The 11,557-nt window shown below is 42.0% G+C and overlaps 1 protein-coding gene across 3 annotated transcripts in view; it reads right to left on the bottom strand.

The window, feature by feature from the left end:
• Nucleotides 1-2,326: 2,326 nt before the first annotated feature.
• The window catches only part of AKR1A1 (aldo-keto reductase family 1 member A1), a 23,546-nt gene continuing 14,315 nt past the window's right edge, over nt 2,327-11,557 (bottom strand). For 2 of the 3 annotated variants that reach the window (XM_009287306.2, XM_009287305.2), the window contains exons 5-9: nt 9,704-9,899; nt 8,884-9,083; nt 7,774-7,846; nt 6,805-6,891; nt 2,327-2,878 (exon numbers count right to left, since the gene is read on the bottom strand). In XM_009287306.2, coding sequence (XP_009285581.1) covers nt 2,813-2,878; nt 6,805-6,891; nt 7,774-7,846; nt 8,884-9,083; nt 9,704-9,899 — 622 coding nt within the window. In that variant the 3' untranslated portion in view covers nt 2,327-2,812. Of the gene's footprint in view, nt 2,879-6,804; nt 6,892-7,773; nt 7,847-8,883; nt 9,084-9,703; nt 9,900-10,167; nt 10,723-11,557 lie in introns of those variants that run through there. The other variant, XM_019474167.1, reaches the window with a different exon arrangement.

The raw sequence follows: 11,557 nt of genomic DNA, 5'->3' as shown, positions 1-11,557 counted from the left end.
CCCTGGAGGCGGGGGAAACCGCTGCGGGCCGGCTTTGCACCCCGGTGCAGGTCTGAGAGCGCAAGCAAGGGCGAGCCGGGCCCTTGCCCCTGGGTCACGGGCCCCAGGTCTCCTCCGGCCCGGCGCTGCCTTCGCAGGCAGGGCCCCTCCTCAGCAGGGCTCGGCAGGCAGGCAGACCCCACCCTCCAGCAGGCCGACACACCGCGGTCTGATCCAGAGCGGAGGGCAGCCGCTCATTAACAGGGTGCACATCCAGCTGTACCACCAGCCCATCCTTTGAAGGCTCGTATTTCTCTGCCGTACGTTGCAGGAGGCACTAGCGCCCTTGCCCTGGCATAGCCTCGCCACGTTTGACTTCAGCCTATTCAAGGTGAGCAGTCAATTGGCTCCGGCTCAGCTCATGCAGATGCTTTGCTTTTCCCACAGCACATGTAACCTACCAGACGAGGCAGACATAGCTGCTGCAGCTCTGACAGCAGAGACCTCCGCAAAACTTGCACAGCAGCAGCAAAGCCATTGGTGGAGACCTGGAGGCTCATTTCCCCCTGTGCTATTTCAAGATAAAAGTTCTCCCGCTTCAGCTGCGCTGTGTTACTCCATGCAGTAACAGAGCTGGGAATTGCAGGCTTAATGGAGATACAGAATTGATGTGCTTTTCTTGGGAATTCTCTCTGCCCACTTACTTACTCTTGATTAGAGAAGTAACGAGAAAAAATTAATTGGGGCCCTGACATTAGAGGGGGGCAAAAAGTCTCAAAGTCACACACTGAGTACAGTATTTATTTAAGACATGCAAACATACAAGTGGACATACATGCAACAAAAGCCACTTTTCTTGGCAGGATGACTGCTGTTAACATTCTACATAGCGCTTTCAAAGTAAAATTGCTTCCCTACTGATTTGCAGTAACAACTGTATTCAAAGTCGCCCGTGTTTGATTAGAATAATAAAAAACCAACAGGGATTTCATTTCCCTTAGAAGAAAACGTCCAGTCTAGTAAAGAATCCTAACTGAGCTGTAATGGCTTTCTCCACTGAGGTAAATTCAGCAGGAATTAGGAAACACTTTACTGAGGAACAGAAATTCTTTAAATTTTACATAAGGATTACAAAAAGTGATAAACAGGTTTGTTCCAGTTCAGCTGCATGCTGTGAGGCCCAGGGCAGGAAATACTTGAGGAGGCATTACGCTCGAGATGAATATATAGTTTTACTATAGGCCTACTGTAAATGAGGTTATCAAAACTAAAATAATCTAATTGTTTAATTTTTGAACTATTTGAATACAGACATTATTTTTCTAATTCTACATTGTTACTGCTATGGGAAAAATAAAAAAATAAGCGTTCTTTACTTCACTTACAGTCAGTTAAGCTTTCTTTATCCAGCAGCAAACAAGGAGTCGTGCCTATGACTGTCTCTGAACGGCATCAGCGGATCTGAAAGAGTTCCTTTGTTTTAAATCCGACAGGCCTTTAGAAACTCTGCCTTGCAACCCTGTCTGCACCATGGCAAACAAGCATTAATCCTATTTTACAGGTAGAGAAAAATCAAAATAAAGTGTTAACATTGCTAAGGCCAAAGAAGGTATCACCATCAGAGTACTGGTAAGTACTAACACCTCATGCCCTTTGTACTTAAATGGCTAGACAATTCATTGACAGACTGAAACAAAATAAAACCATTGTTAGTGCTAGAGCTCCAGTCCTGCTCAACAGTGTATCAGCATTCAGCAAATTAGTCCCTGCCAGGGAGTAACAGAGACGTGGCAAGCGGGAAAACAAGAGGCACAGAGAAAGCAAATGACTTGCCCGGTGTTACCAGCAGCTCAGCGGTAGAACAGGAGACAGGACCAGCTCTCCCAAGCATCAGCCCAGGCAGCCATCAAAAATGCGACATTAAAATGGAAGGGGCCCTCCAACAGGCCTTTGCTCATACTGTATAGTCAGAAACTAGCTTTGTGACCTTCCAGAACTCAAACTGGACATCTTTGGTAAAGAGACACTGGGCAACTTCACGGTAAAAGCAGGAGTTTTTCTACAAGACCTGCTAAAAAGTTCTTGAGGCTTTTGTGATAGGACCATCAGAGCTATTGTCAGAGCTGAAACCTATCCATGTGACAAGCAACAGAGAGGACTGCCCTGAAGGCCTGCTCCAGGGTCTGCATTTATTCTCCTCAAATCTACAGGCAAATTAAAAGAAAAAGAAAATAGAGAAGAGAGAGTTCTAAGTCCCACAAGTACTATAAAGGGGATAAAAAGCACTGGGCATTAGTTACTAGTTACTTGGGTTTTAATGAGTGGTTTATGGACATAGTGCAATTGTAGCACATTTCATTTTACTCCCTGTATAAAAATACTTAATAAAGACATCAAAGTCAATGGCTGAGCAGTTGTTTAGTCTTAAAATGCTTTCATGCCTCCCCCCCCCCCCCCCCCTTTTTTTTTTCCCTCATGGTAATAACTAAAGCTTTCAAAACTGTTTCACAGGCAGTAAACCCCAAAGTATTGCCCTAACCTGATAATGACATGTTTGGAACTTGATTTAGGCTCCCCCACTCTTTGTCTAATCCCCCAAAGATTTGATGCTTCCAGGAGCAAGCTTGCAGTCATTGTAATAAATCCACACACTTTGATATGGAAGCTACAGTACCTCCAGAAAGGAGGTCAATTAGAAGCAGTACATTGTAAGTAAACCTACTCAGGAAGGAAGGTTTTATTTGGACAGGTTTTTTGACAAATTGTGGCAACAATTACTTTGTGGAAGAGCATGCAGAGAAGCATGTTATGCTAACACCTTATTTTCTAGTAGTTAATAGGGGTCATTGAAGGGGTAATGGGGGTGTCCAGCATCTCTTGCTACTAGCTTTCCATTCACCTGTGAAGTAAACAGACTCAAGTCAGAAAGATAAAAATCCATTCTTACTCTTAGTTTCAAACTCTGCATGGTTTAGATTTCTAAATCTTCATATCCCAAACATCTGGGAGCATCTTCTCCAGCTTAAACAAGAGCTGTTCCCTCTACCCCTGAGTCCTCTTAGCACTTCTTGAAAGAAAAATTAAAAAAAAAAAATAATTTAAAAAAAGAGATAGATTTCTGTAGCCTAGAGCAAGAGTCTTTCAAGCTGCTGAGGCTTGAAGAATTAGATTAAGAATAGTTAAAAGCCTTTTGCCTTGTAGCCGTTACTAAGTGTTGTAACATGCACACTTCAAAACACTTTACTATGGAGTCGGAGATTTGCCCATGTTTTCATGATAGAGAGTTCCCGGGCTGCTGATTTTATGGACGGATAAGATGAAACACATTGAATAACTTGTTTGGGGTCATACACTGAAGCATTAATAGTGTCACTGAACTCCTTCATAGTACTTTTTGTTTAAGAACATTTCCATGGAAGACCAGCTTCTCCAGCTGTAAAATGGGAATACTGAAACTGATGTTCACAGATAATGAAACAGAGGCTCAGGCTGGCCCAAAAGCAGACGTGGCCATGCAGAAGTCTCAGTTCTTACATCCTACCTCTAAGCATTCAGACGCACAAGTTGCATTTCTAGTTGCACTAAGTCCATTGCAACACCCCCAATTTCCGAGGAGCTGAGGTAAAACCTTGCTCCTCATCTGTAACATTTGGGGAAATTTAGGTGCAGCACTGGCAAAATGATACACACCTCCCTGGGTGACAGCCTAGCATCAGTCAGCTAAAACTTATTTTAAGCAACTAATGACTGAATAAAAGTTATGTTAGAGAAATCATTGATTTTTATACATATAAATGTGATTTTTATACATACAAATGGGATGTTAGAGATCACTCAAAATGTTACAGGGGCAGAGGGAATCACAGGGACTTTCAAACCAAGTATCCACCACTAGCAAGTCCCTCTATTAGCTTTCAGTATAAAACCTGCATTTCAAAGCAACAACTGGAATCCCTAGTAATGAATTGTTTACAGTGACTAGTGAAGTGTGAAATTAGTCACTTGGGGGCACTACAGAGCAGAAAACTAAGATGTTAAGGTTTAACATTTGACTGATGCTCAGATTAAAATAAAATAAAGCTGAAATTAAGCTGTCAATTGAAGGCAATCCTTCGAACTGTGGACAAAAGTATCACAGTATCTTCAGGTTTCCTCATATTCTCTTGAGAGCCAACAACTTCCTCATGTTCCTAGAACTCGTATTCCTCATTTTTCCCCCCCGTTTCTTCCCCCTGCATATTTTGCTACACAGAACAGCTCTTTAGGTAAGCATTCTTGTTTGCAGCGTGCCAAGACAGCAGCTGCCAGAAGCAATGTTTCACATAGCCGATTCCAGTCTACCCCAGGCATTTGAGAGAAGGAGGGGGGTAAAATCAGCGGTGAACACATTGCAGGTCAACGGTAGCTAATTATCAAAAATAGACAGATCATCATGTGTACAACACCATCACTCCTCCTCTCCTGGCTTGCTAGTCATTCAAGTTCCGCTTAAGTATATTCCTTGGCCAATTACGTGTTTCCAAAAGTTTGGATTTCAGGCTAGTGCAAGGTAATTCCCAACCTCTATCCAGATAATGAACTGTTAAAGTATAAAGCAACTTAAATTGTCTACATGCAATGTAATAGCCTCTCCTCAGGCTTTACACAAAACACAACATGGAGAACAGTGGCACAACTATAAGAACATGTGGTTATGTATCAAAGAAGTAAAGCAAGGAAAAACTGTCTCATCAGTTATGATAGGAGCTCTGTTATCACTGCCATATCACGCTTTGAAATCCAGACACTGTAAGTTAGATTCATAGAGAAGATAGGCATGAAAGGTTAGACAGGAATTTTAATTCACAGTTGATGAAAATTCTTTCTGATAAGCCCAGAAGGGATGGGCAGGAGACAAAAAGTTCCGCTAGAGATCTGACAGCTAGAGAGTCGTGTTTTAATTCTCCTCATCTTGCTTCTTCCTGCCTTGTTACCTGACAATATGGCAATATCTTTGAAGCCCAGCTGCATCACGATCACCCTTTTTGTAATTGGATGGCCTAGCACTTTGAACTGTATTTCATCTCTCCTTTGTGAATCGCTGTGATCTGATCAGGTCTCCCAGGTAACAAAAGCACATAAATTATCCCTGGCTCATCCAAGCCAGGCTACATTCTAATGTATTTTGCAGTTTTGTTAACAAAACAACTTTGTTTGCAGCTACTGAAAGAGTGGTGAAACATTGGAACAGGCTGCCCAGGGAAGTGGTGGAGTCCCCATCCCTGGAGGTATTTAAAAGACGTGTAGATGAGGCGCTTAGGGACATGGTTTAGTGGGCATGGTGGTGTTGGGTTGACGGTTGGACTCGATGATCTTAGAGGTCTTTTCCAACCTCAATGATTCTATGATTCTATGATTCTATGAGTGGCAAAACACTTGAAAGAAACATACTGTCAGCAGCAGGTGTGCTTGTCACATTCACAGAGATGAGCAGCTAAGCTTGCAGTTTGGCGTACAGACTCCTGATCCATAAGCACAAAGATAATTTTGGTTGCAGGGATGTGGGGGTTTATATTTACACACACATACTGAAGCAACCGTACAGTTAAAAGCACGGCCTTGAAGCTTTTGTAAGCCACAGCGTGACAAACAGTGAAAGCTATAACAAGTATCTACCCTTGATACGAGAGTCATTCACCACACATTCACAACTTCTCTTTCCTAACTCAGACTAGTCACTGATATCCTCTCAAGTACTCAAAAAAACTCAATGATAAGTCCCGGAGGAAAGCTTTCTCCAAAGAATTCCTATAGCCAGTAGCCACTGACTACTGAAGAATAATCTACAGGCAAACTGCTGGAGAGGCAAGGGTATGCTTGACAGCTTCCAAATTTGCAGAGACCTACTGTATCTATGCAGTGTACTGTACGATAGAGAAGGGATAAATCACTTTAGATTCATTATAGCACAGTTGCCATATGTTGGTCGGTGATGCACCGGGGAATGGCAACAGCTCTCTGTTGTATAGTCAGAAGCAGGACAATAAGAAATGAGGAAAACTATAAAGACAGGAGACAACAAGGCATTGACTTTTTTTTTTTTTTGCAGTCAGGGGAAAGGAACAAGGTTAGGTCCTTTAATATAAGAAAAGAAAGACCAAGAGGACTTCAACACTTACAAGGCATTGGTTCTCTAAAACAGACTAGCATCTGATAGCACACAAGGTAAAGTTTCATGTGACAGAGTAAACTACTGATGCTAAAAGATGCTGTGGCTAACGGATTTGGGAAGAAAAATAAAACAGCCTAAGCCAGACTCCTTACATTGGAGGAAGGTCATTACAGATGCTGAAAGGGGAGACATCCAGTGGAGGGGAGTGGACAAATTCCCTCATGTGACTTCCACGATGGATGTGGAGCACTAACAGCACCCTGAGTCTTCACTGATCTTAGAGGTTTATGGTATAAAGTAGACGGGGACAGTTGGAACAAGGAGTACTTCCGGAGGAATGGCATGGACCTTAGCCTGCTTGTACGTGGGAAGAACCAATCAGCAGGAGTTTGGTGAGATTTAAAGTAAGATGGGACTCTGGCTTAAAGGCCCATGGACAGGTCAGTAATGAGACCTTGAGAGTGCCATCAGTGGTCAAAACAAAGGAGAAAAGTTTTCAAAAAGTTACCTTTTTTGTACCCAGCTTTTGAAAAATTCTTTCATTTTAGATACCCTAAAAGATGTACTGTTCTTATGAGTAAGTAGTTCTGATGAGGACAGTAAAAGAAAGAAAACTTCAAAAACCCCAAGTTGTGGCCACATAATGAAAACTAATAGAAACATGAGTAATTTACCGTAATCATTGGCACAATGTAACGCCAGTTTTTATTCAGGCTTCCAATGTGGCCCATCTCCTCTTCTGTGAGGCTGAAATCAAACACCTGAGAACAAAAGCAAGAGGCTTTATTCAATAACTATAGGTTACCATTAGTTTGTCTTCCATTATAAATATGAAGTTGCAATTAAACTCATTTTATAACAAACACCAAAAGAAAGGCTTAAAGTCAGAGGTGTTCACACACTTGCCAACTCTAAGCCTACACTGATACTACATCGCACTCTTCCACAAAGGTAAAAAGCAGTGGGACTGTTCCTCCACGTAAGTGCTGCCTATTCAGTCAATATTCTGTTCCCATGTAGATCTAAACCTTGAGTAACTGCAGAGTTTACTGGAATTTCTTGAGATTTCTAGCAGCATACTACACGGCAGGATTTGGTTTAATGGGAGTAACAGTTACAGAAACAACTCCTAACTTAAAAACCAAGTATGTAAGCAGCCAATCTGTATGATTGGCTGTATCAATTCTACTTCAGAGCAGAAGTGAACCACACTTATTCCTTCAGCATCATTAGAATGGCAGTTTGCTGCAGAAGTAGTCACCAGCCCTCACTTGCACGGTAGAACAACTATTATTCGTAAATAAGAACCACTGAACATCATTAGAAGACTCCCTTGTTCAATAAATTTGTATCTCAGATAAATTTCAGTGAAGATTTTGTAGAAGCCTAAATGAAAAGTACATTCTTTACCTTTTGATAACAAGACTGTGCATGTGCACATACGCGCACACTCACACACTTAGTTGCTTAAAACATACCAAGTTTGTTTTCCAAAAATTTTTACCCTCCCTTCTAAGCGTGTGCGTACATTGATGAACAAGTATGAACCAAGTGCCTCAGCTTGTTGCTCTGCAAGTAGCAGGACAGTATTTTACTCACATGAAAGGGCATTGCTGAAACTCCTTTCCTCCATTTAAACTTACCTGGAGATTCTGCTGAATGCGAGCAGGAGTGACACTCTTGGGAATGGCAACCACTTTACGCTGCACTTGCCACCTGTTAAGAGGACAAGACAGATTTTCTGTGCATGCAGCCCAAGAACCACGATATTTATTTTGGTTGAGTAATAATCTGTAGCAGCAGAGATGTCACTTATGTGTCTATGTGAAATAAAAATACCCAAAGAGGGCTGACATAGCACTGTATTGTATTAGGACCTAGTATGTCCAAGCTCAAGCAAGACAGTAGCCACCGGACTAATCAATAAGGGGAAGATGTTCATGCCTTTGAACAAGCAAGAAAGTTTCAGGCGCTTTAAGCTAGAAACCCAAGAAACAGTCAGAAAAATGTACTTAAGCATTTTACGCAAGTTCTAACATGACAGCCACTGAGAAACTAGAAGAAAACCCAGATCCCTCAAGTGCCTGTCTAGTGGCTTGAGCAATCTTGAACATGTTCAGCTGGCAGGGTATCTTGCTGCTGCCCAAGACTGTGCTAATGATATTGATAGATACAAAGCCAGACAAAAAATGAGGATAGAAATCCAATTTTACTTTACAAGGTGCTGATCACATTCTGGATATCACTCAATCATCTTGTTTTCCCAGTATCCAGTAGCTGGCTTTTGCTATATAAAAACAAAACAGCGAATGGTTCTTCAGTGCAAAGAAGGAAGGTCCCTTCCTCAGCCCCTCTTCCAGGGAACCCATTTGAATGCAGCAGCAAGCACTCAAGGGTTCAAGCAACTGGCCACGTGCAAATTCAGTAGGCAGCACTCAAATGTGGTACGCTGCTGCCTTAATTGTCCTACTGCTATTTCACAGCAGAAAAGGTAGTGAACCGTCCCAGGCATGGATCCAGGCCCTGAATGGACCCCTCTGATCTCGTCCATCCACCTGCCCTACGGCAGGACCAACTCTACCAACTCTGTAAAACAAGCACCAAATGGGGTTTGCTTTTGGCACTCCCTGTGATTTTAACTCCCCACTGATGTGGAAGACCACGCACTTTAAGTACATTCCTTCTAGCTTGTCTGTTTTGCTTTATTTAAGGCCAGGTTCCAAATGCCACCCTCTCTCACGATTGTGCTGTACCTGAGGATGATTTGTGCAGGTGACTTGCTGTATTTTTCTGCCAGTTTTTTGATCCCAGGTTCTTCTAGAAGCACAGGCTCATCTGGGTGTTTCCACATGCGATCTGGAGAACCAAGGGGACTGTAGGCAGTGACAACCAGTCCTCGTTTCTGGCAGTGAGCTATCAGCTCGTTCTGAGCGAGGTAAGGATGGCATTCTACCTATTAAAATCACCCACAGTGAGTGGCTAGAGAACAGATTAACACAAACCTCTAAACAAACAGAAAGTCAAAAGCACAGCAGAACCAAACACATCACAGGAGGTCATTCCAGATTCTGGAAAACCTTATGAGGATAAGGTTTAAGTTATCCTCATAAGGATAACTTACTACCAAGAGAATGAAAAAGTGTCTGGTAGGCTAAGTTTACAGGAAAAGGAGAACAGATCACCTAAGTTGAGAGTGCTGGATCTTCCCTATGTACCAAACAGATCATCCAACAGGCAAGGAAGCTCTCTATAGAAGGGATTCAAGTTACTCTCTCACAATCTTTCTTTCTTATAGACTAAACTGTTCCTCACAGGAAAGACGAACTCTTTCACAGACCTGTTCAACTAAGCAGGCATAAATGGCCACAGAACATGGATACAGGCCTCCTCTCCAACAAATTAATCTGCCTGGAAAGACCGCCTCTGTGTGCCTACTCCTGCAGAGCTGGCTGTATTCCTCCCTGCACATAAGAAGCTGCACCCCTTGTGCTAAACACATAGCATTGGTTTGCAAATTCTTCACTCTTATGGATAAATAAGAAAGGTATTTGTCCTCTCCTTTATTCACCTTACCTGGAGCACAGCTGGTTTGACAGCAGCCACACTCAGTACATCATCGATCTGACGACTGTTGAAGTTTGACAGCCCAATGGCTTTCACAAGACCTTTTTCTACCAGCTTCTCCATAGCCTTCCAGGTATCCTTGTAATCAGTGTAATCATAACGCATTGTGTTATCAGGATTCTTTGGGAAGAGATTGTCCCCTCGTCTATAGCATCAATGGTAAAGTGTAAGTACATATAGCACATTATTTATATTATGTTAGTTCTTCACTAAAAAAAAAAACAAAACAAAACAAAAAAAACCCCACCTTTCCTCAAAGTATTCTTAAAAGCTAATACATAGTTTGGAGGGTAGAGTACAAACTGAGCGAATTTGCCTGTTGAATTCCATTATGCTGACTTAACCTACAAGAAATTATTTCACATACAGTCTATCCTATGTAAACTTGTTATACAGTACTTTGAACTACTTACCTATACGGTAGTGACTACACAGAACTGATAAGCCACTGTATAGACAGCAGCAGCTCTTTGTACACTTTGATCCTAGCAAAACAGCTGATTTAGAGAGCAGCAACTCAGGGCAGCTTTGGTTTTTCAATTTGTTTTTGAGAGACTGATACTCTTCATAGTCTGCTTGGAGCTGCTACCAAAAGGATCTTGGTTTTAGAGCTGTCTAGGAGAGACTGTATTCAAAGTACACTGGCCTTCCCACTCCCTCTGGATTCTGTAGCAGTGTCAGTACTCGATACAAGCGCAGATTCTCACAGAAGTCTTAACATGTACATGTTGCTTATAGGTTGGGTGTGTTTCCAGTTAATCATACCAACCCATTTAAAAAATAAAATAAAATTTAAAAAAAAAACCAAACAAAAGAAAACACACACAAAGAACCTGGTTATGCCAGGTGACACCACCACACGGCCAAAGGGCTATGACTGGTCTCTGAGCAGTCCATGCTTGGAGGGGTACAAGCAATCCCACTGGAAGAGCACTGCTTCATAACCACTGCAGGACACTGCTGGCTCAGATCTCAGAGACTGCCTTACATTGCTCTAGCTAAGCAGTGAACGGTGTGAGAAATGGCAGCAGCTGGGGACAAGGGGAGATGGTTCTTGTTCATGTCATTGATAAATCTAGAACCAAAAATAACTCTGAAAGCCTTATGAGCTCCCAACTCAGAAAAGCAGCCTCATATGTCAAGAGTAGTATGTTAAGTGAGAGATCAATTTTCAAGACCTAGAGGCACTGTGATTTTCATCCGGAAGTCTATTTTAATTTCTGTGTAAATAACATTTGTTTGCTCAGCTTCCCAATTCAACAGGCATTATAGATAACCACGCATTAAAACAGTTGAAGTAGAGCTAATGGAAAACTGGAGAGCGAACAGTTTCCAATGAGAAAACATGAAACTGCTTTATTAGAAAGTCAGTTTTGTCAACAGTTTCCACAACATCAAGCAAATTTAAATATTAGTAATATCTAAATATACTTCATTATTTGTGTTATGTGTTATCAAAGCAACGTTTAATGGTTTTTTTTCAATCACCTGGAAAACAAACCTGTTTCACAACAGGGGGAATTTTTAACAGTTCTTCCTGCAAACCAGCTCTAGCTGAAAACACTTCCTCATTCTGTTATGCTGAGGAATATATTTATAATTTGAGCATCCTTCCTCTTATCGTTAGTGTTGTATGCTTTGTAGAATTCAGTTCATATGACTAGAAAGGGAAAAAAAAAGTTCTCAAATTTGCAGAACAGACAGAAATCCCTTTAGAAGTCTCCATGCAAACATCTGGTCAGGAGATTTATTCCCCCCCTGCTTTTTTACTGACTGTAGGGGGGGGGGGGGGGGGGGCGGGGC

This window comes from Aptenodytes forsteri, unplaced genomic scaffold (genome assembly GCF_000699145.1).
Source record: "Aptenodytes forsteri isolate BGI_AS27 unplaced genomic scaffold, ASM69914v1 Scaffold119, whole genome shotgun sequence".
NCBI classification, from domain to species: domain Eukaryota; kingdom Metazoa; phylum Chordata; class Aves; order Sphenisciformes; family Spheniscidae; genus Aptenodytes; species Aptenodytes forsteri.
The sequence above is the reverse complement of the archived record's forward strand: the minus strand, read 5'-3'. Positions and strand labels throughout refer to the sequence as shown.